At 50.4% G+C, this 22,760-nt stretch overlaps 1 protein-coding gene across 13 annotated transcripts in view; it reads right to left on the bottom strand.

Moving 5' to 3' along the window:
• HNRNPA2B1 (heterogeneous nuclear ribonucleoprotein A2/B1) overlaps window positions 1-22,760 on the bottom strand; it is a 206,296-nt gene that overhangs the window by 131,061 nt on the left and 52,475 nt on the right. For all 13 annotated transcript variants that reach the window (XM_033930799.1, XM_033930801.1, XM_033930797.1 and 10 more), the window contains exon 3: window positions 4,740-4,886. In XM_033930799.1, coding sequence (XP_033786690.1) covers window positions 4,740-4,886 — 147 coding nt within the window. The remainder of the gene's footprint in view (window positions 1-4,739; window positions 4,887-22,760) is intronic.

Genomic DNA, 22,760 nt, shown 5'->3' with positions numbered 1-22,760 from the left:
TCAGCCTTCGCGGTGGCCATGCGCCGCCTGGCATGGCTCCGTACCCTGGATATGGACCCGAACATACAAGAACTTCTGGCCAATCTTCCATGTGTTGGCTCAGAGCTGTTTGATGAGTCCTTGGAGGCGGCGACCAAGCGTTTGTCGGAACACGAGCGCTCTATTGCCTCATTGGTCTGTCCCAAACCCCGGGCTCCGCCGCAGAAGCCGTTTAGACCTCCTCCGCGGCGGTACCCGCAGAAGTCGACGCCGGCCTTCTCCAGGTCTCCGCCCCGACGTCCCCAGCAGCAGGGCAGGGCGTCCCAACCAAAGCCTCAAGCGCAAGGAGCGTCTAAACCCGCTCCGTCTTTTTGACGTGATGCGCGGTTGGGGGCGGGCCCCCTCCGCACTGTCAAAGGACCCCCTTCCTATCGGGGGCCGATTGCAGGCCTTTCTCCCAGCATGGGCTGAGATCACGTCGGACGCTTGGGTGCTCCGGATCATCTCCGAGGGCTACTCGCTGAATTTCTTATCCATGCCACCGGAACATCCGCCGGGGGCTTCTCTTTACTGCCGAGACCAGCTCCCTCTTCTCCTGTCCGAGGCCAGGTCCTTGTTGGGCCTTCGGGCGGTGGAGCATGTGCCCCCGAACCAAAGGGGACGGGGGTTTTACTCCCGTTACTTTTTGGTCCCGAAGAAGACCGGGGACTTACGCCCCATTCTGGACCTCCGGAGGCTCAACAAGTTCCTTGTCCGGGAGAAGTTCCGTATGTTGTCTCTTCCAGTCCTGTACCCTCTATTAGACTCGGGGGACTGGATGTGCTCCCTGGACCTGAAGGAAGCATATACACATGTTCCGGTGCATCCCGCCTTTCGCCAGTACTTACGGTTCCAGGTGGGGGAGTTGCACCTCCAATATCGAGTCCTCCCCTTCGGGCTGGCCTCGTCTCCTCGGGTCTTTACGAAGTGTATGGTGGTGGTCGCGGCTGCCCTACGATCCCAGGGGCTGCAAGTTTTCCCCTACCTGGACGATTGGCTGATCAAGGCTTCATCCCGGGAGGGGGTTATCTCAGCGACCCGACAGACTATCATCTTCCTTCAACGTCTGGGGTTCGAGGTAAATTTTCCCAAATCGCAGTTGTGCCCGGCTCAATCCCTTCAATTTATCGGGGCCGTGCTGGACACGGTTCGCCTTCGTGCATTCCTGCCCTCGTCGAGATTGGAGGCTCTGCTTCGCCTGGCCCGTCAGATTCTGTTGCAGCGCTCCGTCTCTGCACACCGGCTGATGATTCTACTCGGCCTCGACAGTTCATGTCACGCCGTTTGCCCGATTGCGTCTGAGACTCCCTCAGTGGACCTTGGCCTCCCAGTGGCGCCAGGATTGAGACCCGCTCTCCCTTCCTGTAATGGTCACTCCTTCCTTGAGACGATCGCTCCGTTGGTGGACCAACTCTTCCAATCTTTCCGGGGGTTTGCTCTTTCTTGTCCCTCCACATCGCAAGGTCCTGACCACGGACTCTTCGGAGTACGCGTGGGGGGCTCACCTCGACGGTCTGCGGACTCAAGCGCTATGGTCGGCGGAGGACCGTCGTTGTCACATCAATGTGTTGGAGCTTCGTGCCATTTTTCTGGCAGCTCGAGCCTTCGGTCATCTGCTGCGCAATCAGGTGGTCCTGGTACGGACGGACAACCAAGTGGCCATGTATTATGTAAACAAACAAGGGGGAACGGGCTCTTGGTCCCTTTGCCGGGAAGCCTTGCGCCTTTGGGAATGGGCGACCTCCCAGAACATCTTCCTGCGGGCGGTCTACATTCAGGGAGAAAAGAATTGTCTCGCAGACAAACTCAGTCGTCTTCTCCAGCCGCACGAGTGGTCGCTAAACTCCCGAGTCCTACGCGAGGTTTTCGACCGTTGGGGGACCCCTCAGGTGGATCTTTTTGCTTCCCCGGAGACTCGCAAACTGCCCCTCTATTGTTCCCGGATTTACTCCCAGGACCGTCTCGAGGCAGACGCCTTCCTTCTCGACTGGGGAGGGAGGTTCCTTTATGCGTTTCCTCCTTTTCCTCTGATCTTGAGGACGTTGGTTCACCTCAAGTCATCCAGAGCCACTATGATTCTCATAGCGCCACGTTGGCCTCGTCAGCATTGGTTTTCCCTGCTCCTTCAACTCAGTGCCAGGGAACCTCTACTTCTGCCAGTTTTTCCCTCTCTGCTGTCTCAGAGTCGGGGTTCGCTGTTGCATCCCAATCTTCAGTCATTACATCTGACGGCTTGGTTCCTTTCCCCCTGACTTTGGCGGTCAGGGAGGTGTTGGAAGCCTCGCGCAAGGCCTCGACTCGGCTTTGTTATTCCCAGAAGTGGACCAGATTTTCATCCTGGTGTGCCTCGCACCATCTGGACCCGAGTTTGGTTCCGGTGTCCTCGGTTCTGGAATATTTGCTGCATTTGTCCGAGTCTGGGCTGAAGACAATTTCCATCCGGGTGCATCTCAGTGCTATTGCTGCTTTCCATCGGCATCTAGAGGGACGTTCTCTCTCTCTTCATCCTCTGGTGGTTCGTTTCATGAGGGGTTTAGTTAATGTTAATCCTCCTCTGAAACCTCCACCTGTAGTTTGGGATCTGAATGTGGTCTTGGCTCAGCTGATGAAACCTCCCTTTGAGCCAATTGACAAGTCTCTTCCTAAGTTTCTCACTTGGAAGGTGGTCTTTTTACTTGAGCTCACGTCTGCTCGTCGAATTAGTGAGCTTCAGGCTTTGGTTGCGGACCCGCCCTTTACTGTGTTCCATCATGACAAGGTGGTTCTTCGCACCCATCCAAAATTTCTACCTAAGGTTGTGTCTGATTTCCACCTCAATCAGTCTATTGTCCTTCCGGTGTTCTTCCCGAAGCCCCACTCTCATCCTGGTGAGGCGGCGCTTCACACGCTGGACTGTAAGAGGGCGTTGGCTTTTTATCTCCAACGTACCAAGTCTCATCGGAAGGTTCCTCAATTATTTTTGTCCTTTGATCCTAATCGGCTGGGACATCCTTTTCCAAGCGCACCTTGTCCAACTGGCTAGCTGCTTGTATTTCTTTTTGCTACGCTTAGGCTGGTCTCACGCTCCATGGTCGAGTCACGGGGCATAAGGTCCGGGCAATGGCAGCTTCTGTTGCTTTCCTCCGGTCTACTCCTGTGGAGGACATATGTAAAGCTGCCACTTGGTCTTCGGTTCATACGTTCACCTCCCACTACTGTCTGGATACTTTGTCCTCTATACCACAAGGGTAGCCTTACTTTGGGAAAATAAAGAGATTAAATCGGATCCCTCCCTGTCTGAGGGACCATCAGAGCCCAGAATAACCTCCGCTCTCAGGGAAGAAATACTTGTAAAATCATTGGGGCCAGCGGACCTAACAGGCAGAGTTATGCCTTGTGCATAAGCCTGCCATGAAGCATCTACACTCTTATGATGCGTGCAGGGCTGCTGTCCAGAACGCCAGAAGGTGTTTTGTTCCCTCCAATGGGATCAAACCTGAAGCTCCCGCCCCTCCATCCCGTGCCACATAGTAAATGGCGCAAGGGCACTGTTCAGCCACCCATCCAGTGCAAATAAAGCATGATACAAGGGTTTTAGGGTTTGGGGACTTCATCTTTATGTTTTGAAAAAGCTGGAGAACATAGGGGGAAAAGAAATTGGGGAAATCCAAGATGGCAACCGTGGCAGCGTTTTTGCACCAAAACACGGCTTCAAATGCTTTAGGGTTGACAAAAAAATTGGATTTTAGAGGTGGACCAAAGACTTAACTGTAGAAACAGTCAAAACACAATTAAGACCATCCCAAATTTTCCCCAAAGGCTGTAACAGCCTATACTCACAGACCATGTGCTGGGGCTTCAGCTCCTTTAAAGTTAGCTAGATCTGGAAGGTTTCTCTGTCTCGTGTGGCTTGTCAGCTGCCACTCTGAGATCTTTGGCCTGCCACTCAGACCTTAGACTGATTTTCTACCTCCTGGCTCAGGGTGCTGGCTGCAGCTTCTCCTCCTCCTCAGCAGAAAAAAAGAAGGGTGGAGGCAAAGCTGTAAACTTGCTTCTGAGCACCCCGAAGAACTGCTACTGATACCTAACAGCCTAAGTCAAAGAAGCAAACAAATGCTGAGGGCCAGGAACCCCAAGTTCCACAAATATTCAGCAGGCTGGCTGTGGAGATCCCAGAAGAATAAACCTGCTAGCTGCAGGCTTAAAATGTCTGCTCCTCTCCAAGCAGGCAAAGCAGTTCTTTGAATCCAAACCCCCCCTCCCCAAAAAAGGATACCACAAAACAACAAAGAAATAAATGGAGCAGTTCAGAGAAGCACCTTCATGCTTGCCTGCAGAAGGAAGAACTGAAGGGGCAGCAGAGTTGAAAAGCTACAAACTGACATCTGCATAAGATGGATAACCCTATGGTTCAGCATACTATCCCTATTTCACTGGAAACTGCCTGTGATAGGAGTGGATTGAGATGTGGGTCATTAAATGCTATCATCACACAGTGACTCATTGCCCTAGGAGCTATGACTTGCTTCAGCAGTATTTTCAGCCTAACAAGGAAGATGGCAATCTTTACATTTATCATCTTGGGGTCTCTGCATGGCAGTACACAGCTGAGTCAGGCTAAGTACAATTTATTTAAGTCCCTCCAGTTTGCTCAACAAGGTGGCCAGAGCTGCTGTTCACACACTGCTCACAAAGTTCTAGGATTCAGTTTGTCATTTCCCTTTTTGCAACAAGACACTTACCTCTCTAGCTACTGCTCTTTTAGGTTCCACAACTCTCCCATCAATTGAATGAGGTCTTGCAGACATGGCTGCATCAACTTCTGACATAGATGAGAAAGTAACAAAGCCAAATCCTCTTGATCTTTTACTTGCAGGATCCCTCATTACCTATAAAATGAAGGAGGTTAAAGACTTACTATTAATTTTTGTTCTTCTGTTGCATCAGCTTAGATTATGATAATGTGCATCTCTATCAATATTGTAAAAATTAAGAAAATATCGTTATGTATGTAAGACTTCCAGAGCATAACAAATATGTAACTGTTTTAGAACTATCATCAATTCTCTTGTTTTTATTACCCATTTGCAATTGTTCATTATCATTTCAGGTTTATGTTTTGAGCAGAATAGACTAACATGCCAGGGAGTTTCCCCAGTCCCCTCCTCTTGCTCTTTTCCTTCCAGATGTAGCTGTCTGCTTTTCTACTAACTGATTCTCTGGGAGGCGGTGTTGAGTTAAGAGGGGAGGAACTGAAGACTATGAATATTTATGTCTCCCTGTAAGCCTGTCTGGCGAGAACAGGTACTCAACTCTACTTGTCCAGGAATAGAGAGGAATAGCAGAGGTAAGAACCTAATTTTTCGTTAGAAGAAAGTGAACCGATTATGCCTGAATTCAAAAGGGCCTGGGATAGGCACTTGGGATCTCTCAGCGAGATAATGGTTACTGCGGATGGGCAGACTAGATGGGCCATTTGGCCTTTATCTGCCATCATATTTCTATGGATCATGTTTCTATTCTGACAGATTTTAATAAAAATTACTTTTTTGTTGTATAAGATGCAGCACAGGGTTTTCACTGGGCAACTTTACAAGCTACATTGCACTCCTTTGTTTACTATACTGATAAAACTCATGTCATTCAAGTCATAAATGTGTGTATCATTTCAGAATGCATGCAACATGACTCCATATCCCTTCATATAATTATTCAAAAGCTGTTTGAGTTTTTGGAGACAAGAATGAAAATCACCAGAATCCACTATTTTAGTGATGGATCAAGTGCTTAGTACAAGAAGTACAAAAATCTTGTCAATCTGTGCAACCAAGCAAAATTGAATTTCTTAGGTACAAGCCATGGAAAGTCACCTTGTGATGGAATAAAAAAAATAAATAAATAAAAAAAGATTGGCAGTCAGAGCTAGCCTTCAAAGACGACTGAATAATCAAATATTGACTTCAAAAGATCTATTCAATTTCTGTGATAAGAATATACCGTACATGGTATTAAATACATATTTGTTCACAAAGAAGAAACGGATGAAAAAGCAGTTACTTACCGTAACAGGTGTTATCCAGGGACAGCAGGCAGATATTCTCACATGTGGGTGGGTGACGTCATCTACAGAGCCCCAACGCGGACAGCTTTTCAAGCAAACTTGATTGAAGTTTCAAGCTTGCTATGCTGCACCACGCATGTGCATGCCTTCTCCCTCCACTAGAGGGCGCATCCCCACCTCGTGGTCCTCAGTTCCATAGCCAGCAAAGAAGCCATCCCCGGGGAGGAGGGCGGGTTGTGAGAATATCTGCCTGCTGTCCCTGGATAACACCTGTTACGGTAAGTAACTGTGCTTTATCCCAGGACAAGCAGGCAGCATATTCTCACATGTGGGTGACCTCCAAGCCAACCAAAAAAGGGCAGGTGGGAGGATGGTAATTTAGGAAAACAGGTTACGCAAAACCGACTGGCCAAACCGGCCATCGCTCCTGGACAAAGTATCCAGACAGTAGTGGGAGGTGAATGTATGAACCGAAGACCAAGTGGCAGCCTTACAGATGTCATCAACCGGTGTAGACCGGAGGAAAGCAACAAAAGCTGCCATAGCCCGGACCTTATGCCCCGTGACTCGACCATGGAGCGTGAGACCAGCCTGAGCGTAGCAAAAAGAAATACAAGCAGCCAACCAGTTGGACAAGGTGCGCTTGGAAACAGGACGTCCCAACCGATTAGGGTCGAAGGACAAAAACAATTGAGGAACCCTCCGATGAGACTTAGTGCGTTGAAGATAAAAAGCCAACGCCCTCTTACAGTCAAGCGTGTGAAGCGCCACCTCGCCAGGATGAGAGTGGGGCTTCGGAAAAAACACCGGAAGAACAATGGACTGATTGAGGTGGAAATTAGACACAACCTTAGGTAAAAATTTAGGATGGGTGCGAAGAACCACCTTGTCATGATGGAACACAGTAAAAGGCGGGTCCGCAACCAAAGCCTGCAGCTCACTAGTCCGACGAGCGGACGTGAGCGCAAGCAGAAAGATCACCTTCCAAGTGAGAAACTTAAGATGAGATTTGTCAATAGGCTCGAAAGCAGGCTTCATCAGTTGAGCCAAAACCACATTAAGATCCCAAACCACAGGAGGAGGTTTCAGAGGAGGATGAACATTCAAAAGACCCCTCATGAAACGAGTAACCAGAGGATGAAGAGAGAGAGACCGACCCCTCTGTCCCAGCTGCACCTTTTTCTTTTCCACGCCGTCTACGACGCCTTTGAATTGTTATCCCGGGTCTCCATGATTGCGGTATCTATGCGTCGCCTAGCGTGGCTGCGCATTGTAGACATGGACCCAAATCAGCAGGAGCGCCTGGCAAATTTGCCATGTGTGGGGTCGGAGCTCTTCAATGAGTCCCTGGAGGCGGCTACTAAACGCCTGTCCGAACATGAGCGTTCTTTTGCCTCTTTGGTCCGTCCCAAGGCGAAGTTGTCGGCTCCGAAGCCGTACCGGCCTCCACCGCGGCGCTACCCGCAGAAGTCCACTCCGGCTTTTTCCAGGCCTCCTCCCCGGCGGCACCCTCAGCAGACCAGGGCGCCATACCAGAAGCCTCAGGCGCAAGGGGCGTCCAAGCCGGTGCCGTCTTTTTGACGCTCTGAGCAAATGGGGGCGGGCCCCCTCCGCGCTGTCGCCGTCCCTGCTTCCCATCGGGGGCCGGTTGCGGGCCTTTCATTCGGCCTGGACTCTGATCATCTCTGATGCTTGGGTGCTCCGTGTCATATCGGAGGGTTACTCCCTCAACTTCAGGGATATGCCGCCGGACAGTCCGCCCGGCGTGTCTCCTTTCAGCCGGGCCCAACTTCCCCTTCTCCTCTCGGAAGCCAGGGCCTTGTTGAGTTTTCGAGCTGTGGAGCCGGTACCCCCCGACCAGCGGGGAAGGGGTTTTTATTCCGTTATTTTTTGGTCCCCAAAAAGACGGGGGGCTTGCGCCCCATTTTGGACCTCCGGAGGCTCAACAAGTTCCTTGTCCGGGAGAAGTTCCGTATGCTGTCGCTTCCGGTCCTGTACCCACTGTTGGAAGAAGGGGACTGGATGTGCTCCCTGGACCTGAAGGAAGCTTATACTCATGTTCCGGTGCATCCCGCCTTCCGCAAGTTTCTACGGTTCCAGGTGGGGGATTTGCACCTTCAATACCGGGTCCTCCCCTTTGGCTTGGATTCGTCCCCTCGAGTCTTCACGAAGTGCATGGTGGTAGTTGCGGCGGCCCTGTGATCCCAGGGTCTGCAGGTCTTTCCCTACCTGGACGATTGGCTCATCAAGGCTCCTTCCAGGGAGGGGGTTATCTTAGCGACCTGACAGACTATCATCTTCCTTCAGCATCTGGAGTTCGAAGTGAACTTTCCCAAGTCTCAGTTGTGCCCTGCTCAATCCCTGCAGTTTATCGGGGCCGTGCTGGACACGGTTCGCCTCCGTTCGTTCCTCCATCCTCCGCGGCTGGAGGCCCTGCTTCGACTCAGTCGCCGGATTTCGCTGCTGTCCTCAGTATCGGCGCAGCGACTGATGATTCTACTGGGCCACATGGCGTCGACAGTTCATGTCACGCCGTTTGCCCGCTTGCACCTGAGGCTTCCTCAGTGGACCTTGGCCTCCCAATGGCGTCAGGACCGGGACCCGGTCTCCTCCCCAGTGACAGTGACTCCTTCCTTAAGGCGCTCGCTCCGTTGGTGGACCAACTCTTCCAATCTTTCCGGGGGTTTGCTCTTTCTCGTTCCTCCGCATCACAAGGTCCTGACCACGGACTCTTCGGAATACGCTTGGGGGGCTCATATCGACGGCCTGCGGACTCAAGGACTATGGTCAGCGGAGGACCGTCTTTGTCACATCAATGTCTTGGAGCTTCGTGCCATTTTTCTGGCTGCTCGAGCGTTCTGCCACCTGCTGCACGATCAGGTAGTCCTCGTGCGGACGGACAACCAGGTGGCGATGTACTATGTGAACAAGCAAGGGGGGACGGGCTCTTGGTCCCTGTGCCGGGAGGCCCTGCGCCTTTGGGAGTGGGCGGTCTCTCAGAACATCTTCCTTCGGGCGGTTTACATTCAGGGAGAAAGAAACTGTCTGGCCGACAAACTCAGTCGTCTTCTCCAGCCGCACGAGTGGTCGCTCAACTCCCGAGTTCTGCACGAGATCTTCGCCCGCTGGGGGACTCCTCAGGTGGATCTGTTTGCCTCTCCAGAGACCCACAAACTGCCTCTCTATTGTTCTCGGATGTACTCCCCGGACCGTCTTGAGGCCGATGCCTTTCTTCTCGACTGGGGAGGGAGGTTACTTTATGCGTTTCCTCCTTTCCCTCTGATCTTGAGAACGTTGGTACATCTCAAATCGACCAGAGCAACTATGATTCTCATTGCGCCTCGTTGGCCTCGTCAACACTGGTTCTCCCTGCTCCTTCAACTCAGTGTCAGGGAACCTCTTCTTCTGCCGGTTTTTCCCTCTCTGCTGTCTCAGAGACGGGGTTCGCTGTTGCATCCCAATCTTCAGTCTTTACATCTGACGGCTTGGTTCCTTTCCCCTTGACTTCGGGTTCTGTTTCTCAGTCTGTAAGGGAGGTTTTGGAAGCCTCGCGCAAGGTCTCGACTCGGCTTTGCTATTTCCAGAAGTGGACCAGATTTTCATCCTGGTGTTCTTCGCACCATCTGGATCCGAGTTCGGTTCCGGTGTCTTCGGTCCTGGACTATTTGTTGCATTTATCCTAGTCTGGGCTGAAGACGACTTCCATTCGGGTGCATATCAGTGCTATTGCTGCTTTCCATCGGCATCTCGATGAGCTTGCCAAAGTCTCCCTTATGCGAGTCCGGCATGACCCCGTGATAACGGGGCATAGACTTGACCAGCTGACGCAGGTAGGAAGAGAAGGTAAATGCGTAGTTAAGCACCCTGTTTGCCATCATGGAATTGTGGTAGAGGCGGCGCCCAAACTTATCCAGGGTACGCCCCTCACGCCCGGGCGGGACCGCTGCGGAGACTCGAGAAGGCTGGGATTTTTTCAATGACGACTCCACCAGCAAAGACTGGTGAGACAATTGAGCCTTCTCGAAGCCCTTACCGGGGACCGTGCGGTACTTCGATTCCATCTTTGAAGGGACAGCCGTGACCGCATAAGGGGAATCCAAATTCCGCAAGAACGTCTGATGAAGGATTTTGTTCAAGGGCAATCGCGGAGACTCCCGCGGAGGAGAGGGTAAATCCTGTTCCTCCAAAAATTCTTTGGAATATTGGGACCCCGATAAAAGGTCGAGGTCCAAAGCTTTCCCCATATCCACCACAAACCTCGAAAACGAGGAGGGCCTCGAGGGAGGGGAAGGGGAGCGAGAGGCTCATGCCGCCAAGAAGGACGGAGAAGCCTCACGGGAGTATCTGGGTTCCCGACCCATGCCAGACTCCGAGCCCCAGGAAGCCGCACCGAGGGACCTCGTCGGGGTCGGAGACCTCCGAAGTCCCGAGGAGCCCCTCGGGGAAGTCCCCGGGGTACGGGCCACCAAGGACTTCCCCCTCCTCCTCGGGGAGGAATCCCTCGACCCTTTCCCCGCAGGGGAACGCAAAAGCACAGGGTTATCCAGGCGGAGTTCCAAAACCCTCAGAGTCTCTGCCCCCTGGGGTTGGGGAGGAGCGACCGCGCCGCCGAGGCGACTCCCGAGGGCGCTTGGGCTTCCGGGACCGGCGCTTCGCCCGAGGCCGACCCGAGGGCGAGGACCCGCGGGAGGACTCCAACAAGGAGTCGGAAGATGAAATCCTGCAAACCTGGCGCACCTTGTCACGAGGCCGCACGCTCCACACAGGCTGGTCCACAGTCGAGGTCAGAGTCGGGGCCGAGGCAAGGACCACCACCGGAACCGAGGCCGGAGCCGAGGTCGAGGCCGCGGTCGAGGACGGCTGCAGGTGGGCCAGTGCACAGGACAGCTCCGAGGCAATAAGCGCTCGGAGCATGTCCTGGAACACGGGGATCGCCATCATAGACGGCATGTCCGAAGTCGGCGGGTGCTCCCTCGAGGGCGACCTCGGTAATGAGTATTCCCGCGGAGCACCCGACTTCAACGTCCGAGGCGGGACCGAGAACGACCCACCCGCCCCCGTCGAGGAGCCCGGGGATGGCTTCTTAGAGGACCCTGGAGTAGAGGAAGCGGGGACTTACCCAGGGTCGACTTCGGGGTCGAGGACACAGGCTTCGACGAGGAAGACATCCGCGGCGAGGTCGAGGGAACCGAGGCCACCGAGGCCTTCCCCGCCGCGGGATCCACACTAAAGAGTTCCGCCATGCGGGCGCGCCGTCGGTGGAGCGCTCGAGGCTGAAACGTAGAGCACCTAGTTCAAGAGTCCGTTGGGTGATACGCACCCAGGCAGACAAGATACCACCGGTGGGAATCGGTGATGGAAAGTAACCGATCGCACCGGGTGCACTTCTTAAAGCCCGTCAAGGGACGGGACATGAACACCAAACCCAGCCGGGAACAAACGAGGTCCCGCGGCCGTGGCTACCGGGAGCCCCCGGAGCCTGGAACTAATTTTATTTTTGGGGTTTTTTTTTCGAAGAAATAAACAAGACGAACGATGAAAAACAACAAAAGAAGCACAGCGACCGAGATAAAGAACCCAGCCGCGGTGTCAGAAGGCAAAAAAGCACGGAGCCCAAACTCAACAGGGCTTCTGGCTCCGCGGAAGAAACAGAACTGAGGACCATGAGGTGGGGATTCGCCCTCTAGTGGAGGGAGAAAGCATGCACATGCGTGGTGCAGCATAGCAAGCTTGAAACTTCAATCAAGTTTGCTTGAAAAGCTGTCCGCGTTGGGGCTCCGTAGATGACGTCACCCACCCACATGTGAGAATATGCTGCCTGCTTGTCCTGGGATAAAAGAACTTTCAGGAAGAAATGGAAAGAAAGAAGCACAATAGCTGGAACCAGAAGAGCTCATCAATTTGTGCCACTCGACTCAAATGCCATTCATTTGAACAAGGTTTCAAATGATACTACTTACTTTGTGGCCAGTACACTCATACAATGCCATGCTTGAGAATATCACAACTACTCCCTGCATATATGATAGCAAATGGTGGATTGGCAACATTGCTGAAGTAAAAGTTTATGCACCCACTGGCCTGAAAAACAAGACATTTGCTGGGTGCCAGAATACCATCTTATTTCTGTACAGGCAAAATTTGACAGGGATAGCTTCATTATTATGGTAACCACAGAAGGCTAAACTTTGAACCTTTTGAGCATGGTCCATTTTTTGGCCCACTTTGAGGCTTTTAAGAATCTCAGCTTCAAAAAATGAAAATCCGCATTACTTCCACTGAATAGATCATAAAAAGTTATATGATTGCTAAGTTACATTGGTTTTGCTTTAATGGCCAAGGAAATATTTGACACAAAGTTGCCAACATTGTGCAAGGATACCGTACGTGCTTGTGGTATGGTATCAAAGAGCTAACGTATATACTCAAATATAAACTGGGATTTTGGGGCCAAAAAATTGGTCCAAAAATAGGGGTCCCGGTTTATATTTGGGCCAGTGCCCCCTCTCAGAATTATTGCAGGCCGCTGCCTGAGAAGTAGTCCTCCCTCCCTGCCGATCCCTGGTGGTCCAGAAGTGCAGCTGGCAGGAGCGCACTTTGGCACTCCTGCTTATTACTGCTCAACGGCAGAAGAAATTGGATCGCACAGCAGCACCACCGACCGGGTTATCAGCAGGGTAGGAACACGGAAAGCTCGCTCCTGCCCGCTGCACCTCTGGACCACCAGAGATCGGCAGAGGAGATAGGAGGACAGGGCAGGGAGAAGGGGATAGGGTGCAGTCTGACAGGGGAGGGGGGGAATAAGGGGTCTGGGTGAAGAACCTGTCAGGGGTTGGGAGGGAAGAGGGTTGGGTGCAGTACCTGACAGGGGAGGGAGGGAAGGGGCTGTGTGCAGTGCCTAGCAGAGATGGGGCTGGGTGCAGAGCACTTGAATATTAAGCCACCCAATTTATATTATTGTCAACCATTTTTCCTCCTTTTGGGGGGGGGAATGGGGGTCTCGACTTATATTCAAGTATATAAGGTATAGCTCCACTGGCAGATCTTAAACTTTACTAGAGTTCGTTTGGGTCATATAAAATTCAGCATACAAAATTTCATCAAAATCTGTGATGGCGAGGTGAGGCACTTTTATAAAATTAGACCACTTGACACAGAATTTACCCAGCTGAGTTCTTGAAGTTGACTATCCAACTGAAGTTCTGGAGTTGTACGACTCTCAAAACCGCCAGGTCACCTTCCTCCTTGAATGGAGTTCTGATAGTCGATCATCCAAGTAAAGATGCACCTGAATCTCAGCTTTGTGAAGGTGCACTATTACCACCACCATAACCTTGGTAAAGGTGCCGTGGCCAGGCCAAAGGCAAGAGCAGAGAACTGAAAATGCTGCTCCGGCACATGAAATTGCCAAGTGGGCAGGGAAAAATGGAAATGTGAAGATAGGCCTCTGTTGAATCGAGGGAGACAAGAAGTTCCCCCAGCACTACTGCCGCTATTACTGACCAACGGTCTCCATGCAGAAGTGCAGTATCTTCAGAGTCACATTGACTGACTTGAGATCTAGAATGTGTCTGCAGTTGTCCGAGCCTCTCATTGGTATGATAAAGTATATGAGAGTATCTGGCCAAGCCTGTGTCCGGGATCAGCTCTGTGGCCCAAAGAGCCAGTAATCTTTTTACTGTAGCCCTGAGGGCGTTCTCCTGCCAGTCAGAAGAGTTACAAAGCGGTATGGCAGTGGGATACAGAACTGGATTTTGTATCACTCCCATATTACATCTAGAACCCAGCAGTCAGTTTTCTTTTTTTTTTTTGGGGGGGGAGGTTATTATTTAAATTGTTATATCTTTACTATTTAATAATTGTTTTCTCGGGTACTTTAGCTAAATTGTGAGCCTTTGGGACAGTTAGGGAAGTTCCAAGTACCTAATTTTATTGGGGGAGAACAGGCTATAAAAATTAACAAATAAATAAATAAATCTGAGATCAGACTGGCCAACAGTCTGCCCAATATGTGGGAAGCTCAGCCCCTGGCCTGGCGTTATAGTGCTTTCATGATGTCATCTCTAATGGTAAACTGCTTGATTTTATACAATTGCAACATAAATTTGGGCTTCATAAATCACAATGTTTTCGTTGGTTGCAATTGAAGCAGGCCATTCAGGCAGGGTTCCCTGAATGGAAAACTCTTAATACTCAGTTCAGTATGGAATTTTTATGTTTTCAGGCGGACTTTCTGGGTCACCAGGCCGTGCAGTGGTATAAAACTATTAGTGATCTGGTTAAAAAAAACCTAAAAATGGTCTTATGGATATTTGGAGCATTGAGATTAAGCATCAGATTTCAGCATCTCATAGAAACATAGAAATAGACGGCAGATAAGGGCCCACGGCCCATCTAGTCTGCCCACCTTAATGTCCCTCCCCTACCTTAGCCCTGTGAATAGATCCCATGTGCCGATCCCATTTGGCCTTAAAATCAGGCACGCTGCTGGCCTCAATCACCTGTAGTGGAAGACTATTCCAGCGATCAACCACTCTTTCAGTGAAAAAGAATTTCCTGGTGTCACCTCGTAGTTTCCCGCCCCTGATTTTCAATGGATGCCCTCTTGTTGTCGTGGGACCCTTGAAAAAGAAGATATCTTCCTCCGCCTCGATGCGGCCCGTAAGATACTTGAACGTCTCGATCATGTCCCCCCTCTCTCTGCACTCCTCGAGCGAGTATAGCTGCAATTTGTCAAGCCGTTTTTCGTATGGTAGATCCTTGAGTCCCGAGACCATCTGGGTGGCCATTCTTTGCACCGACTCCAGTCTCAGCACATCCTTGCGATAATGCGGCCTCCAGAATTGCACACAGTACTCCAGGTGGGGCCTCACCATGGATCTATACAATGGCATAATGACTTCCGCCTTACGACTGACGAAACCCCTTCGTATGCAGCCCATGATTTGTCTTGCCTTGGACGAAGCCTGCTCCACTTGATTGGCAGACTTCATGTCCTCACTGACGATTACCCCCAAGTCTCGTTCTGCTACCGTTTTTGCTAGGATCTCGCCATTAAGGGTATAAGACTTGCATGGATTCTGGCTGCCCAGGTGCATAACTTTGCATTTTTTGGCATTGAAGTTTAGTTGCCATGTCCTAGACCATCGCTCCAGTAGGAGTAGGTCGTGCATCATGTTGTCGGGCACTGAATCTTCGTCTGTTGTGCATTTGCCCACTACATTACTCAATGGCCACAAATTGGTCTTGGAGAATGAGATGTACAATGTCAGCGTCTATGAGACAAACTTGGTTTTTTTTGTTACATAGAGCTTTTTGGACCCCAGTTAGATTACAAAAAATAAATAGTTCCTTGTCTAATAGATGCTGGCATTGTAATATGGATGTAGGGACTTTGGATCATCTTTTGTTTTATTGTCCCCATATCTTAGCCTTTTGGAACTCAATCTGGGATCAAATAAATTGTTTATTGGAAAACCATGATACTGTGATATTTGGAATGTCTATGAGAAAAAAAGAGTCAGATATCATCGTGTAATAATAAACTTTTAATGATCATGACTGGAGTTGCCATCCAACATATTACTAATAACTGGAAAGACCATAGTAGGCTTAATTTTAATTTCTGGTGGAACTCGTTATGTTACATATATAGAATGGAAAGATCATTGGCGATACAGAATGGAAAATATAAAAATTTTATTAAAATATGGGAGCCATTAACATCTTTTTGTCATGATTAAATGCCATTTTTCTATTAATTATACACCACTTAATGTTGGGTGGGGGGAGGGTTTCAAGTGTAGGGTTTATCATCTTATAATAAATAAGGGGCTTTGAGGGAGGGTGGGGGGAGGGTTATATTTCTATTTATAGGATATAATGATAAGTTGTTCAAGTGGTCAAATTAATAGTGTTTATTATGAATTTCTGTACACTTGATGAAAGTTTAAAAATCAATAAAGAATTAAAAAAAATAAAAAATAGTGCTTTCATAGTGGCTGATGAGGGGCAAGAGCCACAGAATGTTGCCAGCCCCTGCTGAATCTCTGACAAGATCACTAAAGGGGTATTTGTGTCATTTGGCCTCCCGAATACATATGGAATCTTTGGGAGCATCAAAAACTGCCTCTTCCCAAACTTTGGGCTGTCATAAGGACTTGGGGGGGGGGGGTGACAATATGACACACAGGCCCTTACAAAAGGGATCTGTCTCTAAAAGGGAAGCCTGCTTAGCATAGTTTTAGAGGTAGCATCTCTTGCTCACTGCCCAATCCAGAGAATCTGTTGGGTGAAGATAGCAAAGGCCGAGACTTTGCTCATAACTCTGATAAGATCATACAGAGCATCCACAATATAATTCAGCCCAGAGAGGAGCATTTGAGGGATTTTCCCCATCAATCAGGGCTAAGACCTGAAACAGGCAAGTGCAACAAAAACACATGCTACAAAGAAAGACATAGCTGCTGCCAGGGAGTGGCTACATGGATGGTGCAAAGAGATGAACTTCGGATTCCTGGACCATGGAGAAGCACTTCAAGAACTACAGGGACAAGACAGGCTCCACATGACCAGAAGGCTAGCTCGTCTGCTCTGAAGGGCTTTAAACTAGGTGAGTTGGGGGAAGGTACCCTCTCTCATACTGGTGTGGTAAGTAACCATCCTGGCAAGGTAAGTTGCCACTCCATTTCTGAGTAAGAGATAAGTACACACACTGCAGACAGTACTGTAGGAGACACACTAACTGAAATGGGAAAATCTCCACGGAGACCGGGAGAACATAAGATATGGAGGGCTATGTACGCTAATGCCCACAGTTTGGGCAATAAAATTCTGGAATTAGAGATGGAGTGAGGAATGCAGACCTAGATGTAATGGCAATATTTGAAACCTGGTTCACAGATTCCCTTGGGTGAGATATGGCTATACTAGGATATAACTTGCTCCGTCGAGACAGAGAGGGCAAAACAGGAGGAGGGGTAGCACTATACATCAAAGAGGACATCAAAGTTACTAGAATCGCAGGTGTCAAGTATACCGGGGAATCCCTCTGGGTGAACTTGGCCAGGGGAAATGACAAATGCCTGTATCTTGGTGTTGTATACAGACCTCCAAGACAACAGGATGACATGGACATGGTGTCGTAGAAGTCTGAGTCGATGCCTTCGAGACTGGGGAGGCCGCCAGGGTCGAGGCTTTGTTCGAAGACTGTTCCATGTCACCGAAGAGTTGAAGGAACTGGGCACACCGACGACGAAAAGCTCGAGGTGTAAGAGTAAGGCAACGGTGATAATCTTCCGGGGAATGGACCGAACCTAAACACTGTAAACAGCGACAGTGAGGATCAGTGTCCGAAATCACCCGATTACACTGGCAACAACGTTTAAACCCGGTAAGAGGCCGGGACATAGAAAAAATAAAGTCCGTGCCGAACAAAGTGAGCTGTTGGGCCTAGGCCCAAGACTCACCGACAGCACAAAAAAATCGAAAAAAGAACACAATAATTTTTTTTTTTTAAAGAAATAAACAAGGAAGAGGCACAGCAACCGAACTTTTAAAAGAAAAAGAAGCAGCCGCAGTGAAGAGAAGGCAGATTCCACTGCGAAGCTGAGGAAAACGTGTCTTCCTGGCTCCGCGGAAAAAAACAAACCGAGGATCCTCACAGGAGATGCGCCCCCTAGTTCGAACGGGAAGGCACGCGCTCATGCGCGGTGCAGCACTCGAAAGTTCGAGATCTTCAAGCAAGTTTGCTTTCGAGGCTGTTCACTGCGGGGCTCCATCAGTGATGTCACTCATGTGTAAGAATATGCTGCCTGCTTGTCCTGGGATAATGTTTAATCCTGAGAAACTAATTCTGCAGAATGGGATCCAGCCTGCCCAATGCCCCAGTCTTGGGCACCATGCAGTAAGTGGAACAACGTCCCTTAGTTCCCGAAGAACTACAAGAAGTGCCCTGAGAACCAGTAACACTTAAAAGGGAAACACAGAGACTCCAAGAACGAACCAGAAACCTGAGGAGGATGCAAAGTTGCAAGCATCCTGAAAAATGTGCACAGCCCCCTGACCTGACATTATAGCACCTTCTCCATCGTGAGAAAGCCTGAAGAGTCATTGGAAGAAGTCAAGATCCCCTCAGAATGAAATGCAGAAGGTCAGGGAACGGCAGGATGAGAACTGTAGGATCTGTAAGAAGAAAGAAATTCTCCTAGGAAAAAAAATCAAGTTTAGCAATGTAAAGAGGAGTATACTGGAACCATGAAACAATACTAACTCCATGCAAATTGAGTGAAATACGTATGTCCTTTAAAGTGAATACGTACTAGACGCAATCAAGATGCTGCATCTACCGCCCCGTGGAAAACAACAGCATCCTAACAGGTAGCAGACAAAGCTCACATCGCTAATGAGAGCTTTAGGGATGAGGCTAACAGCCACATAGCGCGCACTCCTCCGCGGGTTTGATTGAATAGGTAACTGGTTCCTGGTTAGAAGGAGTTGCACAGCCCTTTCTGTCTGGTTGCGGGGTCCGTCTAGCATGTGCCATGAGAAGATGGCGACAGAAGAAACCAGTGTGATAAGCATGGAAATCTGAAATCCTGGTCCTCTCAGAAATATAGAAAGAGAGTCCTGGCCGCAGGAAGATGCGCAGTGTCATTATGCCCATAGAGACAGCCCGAACTTGGAAACTGTTAGTACTACCTTTAGGTATATATATATCCTATGCCACTACAAGAAAGCACGGTTACTTACCGTAACAGGTGTTATCCAGGGACAGCAGGCAGATATTCTTAATGCATGGGTGACGTCACCGACGGAGCCCCGGTACGGACACTTTTAACTAGAAAGTTCTAGTTGGCCGCACCGCGCACGCGCGAGTGCTTTCCCGCCCGACGGAGGAGTGCGTGGTCCCCAGTTAAGATAAGCCAGCTAAGAAGCCAACCCGGGGAGGAGGGTGGGACATAAGAATATCTACCTGCTGTCCCTGGATAACACCTGTTACGGTAAGTAACTGTGCTTTATCCCAGGACAAGCAAGCAGCATATTCTTAACGCATGGGTGACCTCTAAGCGAACAGAGAGGGAGGAGGAATGGTTGGCCATTAGGAAAATAAATTATGTAACACAGATTGGCCGAAGTGTCCATCCCGTCTGGAGAAGGTATCCAGACAGTAGTGAATGTGTGAACTGAGGACCAAGTGGCAGCCTTGCAGATTTCCTCGATGGGCGTGGAATGGAGGAAAGCCACAGAAGCAGCCATAGCTCTGACCCTGTGGGCCGTGACAGCACCTTCCAGTGAGAGACCGGCCCGAGCATAACAGAACGCAATGAAGGCAGCAAGCCAGTTGGAAAGCGTCCGTTTAGAGACAGGACGACCTAGACGGTTAGGGTCGAAGGACAGAAAGAGCTGAGGGGACGAGCGGTGAGCCCTGGTACGGTTAAGGTAGTAAGCAAGGGCACGCTTACAGTCCAGCGCGTGCAATGCCTTTTCCCCAGGATGAGCATGGGGCTTAGGGAAAAAGACAGGCAACACAATGGACTGGTTGAGGTGGAAGTCTGAGACCACTTTGGGAAGGAATTTAGGATGGGTACGCAGAACCACCTTGTCATGGTGAAAAACAGTGAAAGGTGGATCGGCAACCAGTGCATGCAGCTCACTAACCCTCCTGGCAGAGGTGATGGCAATGAGGAAAAGCACCTTCCACGTAAGAAATTTGAGCGAAGTTGTGGCAAGAGGCTCAAAAGGAGGTTTCATGAGGGCTGATAGAACCACATTCAGGTCCCAGACGACCGGAGGAGGCTTCAGAGGTGGTTTGACATTGAAGAGGCCTCTCATGAACCGGGAAACCAGGGGATGAGCCGTGAGAGGTTTTCCAAGGATAGGCTCATGAAACGCAGTGATGGCACTGAGGTGGACTCTGATTGAGGTAGACTTGAGGCTATCGTCGGACAGAGAGAGCAAATAGTCCAGTACAGTTTCCACCGCCAATGAGGTGGGATCGTGGTGATGTAGTAGACACCAAGAGGAGAACCGGGTCCACTTCTGATGGTAACATTGGAGGGTGGCCGGTTTCCTGGAGGCATTCAAAATACGACGGACAGGCTGAGACAGATTGTCTGGAGAGGTCAGGTCGAGAGAAACCAAGCTGTCAGGTGGAGCGAGGACAGATTGAGACGCAGTAGAGACTGATGCTGCTGTGTAAGTAGAGTAGGAAACACAGGTAGAGGAGTGGGCTCCCTGGAGCTGAGCTGAAGCAGGAGGGAGAACCAGTGTTGGCGAGGCCACCGAGGGGCGATGAGAATCATGGTGGCTCTGTCCCTGCAGAGTTTGAATAACGTCCGCAACATCAGAGGCAGTGGAGGAAAGGCATAGAGGAACCGATCCGTCCAGTTGAGTAGGAATGCATCCGGGGCCAGACGATGAGGCGAGAAGAGTCTGGAACAGAAATGGGGCAGCTGATGGTTGTGAAGAGCTGCAAAGAGGTCCACCTGAGGAGTGCCCCACCGAGCGAAGATGGAGCGGAGTGTGGGAGGATCCAGGGTCCACTCGTGAGGTTGAAGGATGCGGCTGAGATTGTCGGCCAGGGAGTTCTGTTCGCCCTGGATATAGACAGCCTTGAGGAAGAGACTGTGGGCCGTGGCCCAGGTCCAGATGCGGATGGCCTCCTGAGAGAGGAGGGGAGATCCGGTGCCGCCTTGCTTGTTTATGTAGTACATGGCGACTTGGTTGTCTGTGCACAGGAGAAGAACCTGAGGGTAGAGAAGGTGCTGGAAGGCCTTGAGAGCATAGAACATGGCTCTGAGTTCCAGGAAATTGATGTGATGTTGACACTCCTGATGGGTCCAGAGTCCCTGAGTTCGAAGATCTCCCAGGTGAGCTCCCCATGCATAGGGGGAGGCATCTGTGGTTATGATCATGGAGTGAGGGGGTAGATGAAAGAGTAGAACCCTGGAAAGATTGGAGGAGTTCAACCACCATTGAAGAGACTGCTGAAGAGACGATGTCACAGAGATGGGATGAGAAAGAGGATCCGTGGTCTGTGACCATTGGTTGGCTAGAGTCCACTGAGGTGTCCTGAGGTGGAGTTGCGCCAGAGGAAGCACATGGACCGTCAAGGCCATGTGGCCCAGGAGGACCATCATCTGCCGAGCTGGAATGGAGTGATGAAGGAGCACCTGACGGCAGAGGTGGAGCAGGGTCCGTTGGCGGTCGGAGGGAAGAAATGCCCTCATCAGAGTGATGTCGAGAACGGCTCCAATGAACTGAAGTCGCTGTGTGGGAAGCAGATGCGACTTGGGGTAGTTGATCTCGAACCCCAGGAGATGGAGGAAGGATATGGTATGCTGAGTGGCTTGTAGCACAAGCGGAGACGTAGGTGCTTTCACCAACCAATCGTCCAAGTAGGGGAACACCTGGGAGGTTGTGAGACCTGAGAAAGGCCACCACCACAATAAGGCACTTGGTGAACACCCTGGGCGATGATGCGAGGCCAAAGGCAGTGTTCTCCCCAGGGCCTTTTAGCCGGGCGCTCCGCCCAGCTAATTTAGATGAGCGCCCGGCTGTAATCTCGATCGCAATCCTGCTGCTGCTGCCACCTTCTGCTCAACATTTTTTAAAAAAACCCTTCTCACCGGCTTGGAGATTTACCGGGCTAACTCGGCACAGCCTGAATCGCAGGAGCCTGACTTTTTTTTTTTTTAGTTTTTAAGCCAGCAAGCGACTTGAACCCATGCTACGGGGCTCTAACATGTGCATGCCGCTTCTCTCCGAAACCGGAAGTCACATCCTGAGGGAGGAAGAGAAGGGAAGTCGGCATGCACACGCTCCGGAGCATGGGTTCGCTATAGGAGACAGGTCAGTTTACAACTTGCTCTTGCTTGCTTCGGGCTTTCTTCGCTGCCGGATCCTGCCTTCTTTCTGTTTCCGAAAGTAGGCAGGACCCGGCAACGAGGAAGGCCCGAAGCAAGCAAGAGCAGCGAGTTGTAAGCTTCCTTCCGTTGCTGACTTATGGAATATAGGTCAGCGATGGAAGGAAGCTTACAACTTGCCTTAGTCCAGCCCTGCACAACATGCAGCCCTAAACGGATCTCACTGCCGATGTGGATCTCACTCCGCTCTCCTTTGAAGATCAGCTCAGGAGGCAAGATTTAGCCCGAGATCAGACGAATATTAAAGGGCATTTGAAGGCATCTGAGCAGATTGAGGAGAACATGTCCTGTTTTTCCATGCCTAAAAATACCACCTTGTCTAATGTAATCTCTGATCAGATCCTTAAGAGTGATGCCACTATGTATGCTGGACAGTCTCCTCCAGTAAACAGAGCTTTAAAGCCTGCAACCATACAGAACCAGATGGTCAAAGGGCTCCGAAGTGTAGTATTGCCAAGGGATCTGTCTCACAAGTTTCTGACGCTGGCAGATGTAAACACAGCACAAGAAATAGAGACTTGTGACATTCTGTGTAGAAAGCTGATGCATAATGAATTTACTATTACCCATGTAATAGTGCCAAAGCAGTCTGCTGGACCAGACTACAGTACAGTGATATGGAGAATGTGGAAGAATTATTCAGTGTTCAAGATCAACATGATCTCCTCACAGAAGAAAGACGGAGAGAAAGAGAGAGGCCTAGACCAAAGGGGAAAGACAGGAGGCAGATACTGGAGAGGGGGGAGGGAAGGAGATAGAGATGTCAGACCATGGGG

Source organism: Geotrypetes seraphini, chromosome 2, assembly GCF_902459505.1.
Source record: "Geotrypetes seraphini chromosome 2, aGeoSer1.1, whole genome shotgun sequence".
Taxonomy (NCBI): domain Eukaryota; kingdom Metazoa; phylum Chordata; class Amphibia; order Gymnophiona; family Dermophiidae; genus Geotrypetes; species Geotrypetes seraphini.
The sequence above is the reverse complement of the archived record's forward strand: the minus strand, read 5'-3'. Positions and strand labels throughout refer to the sequence as shown.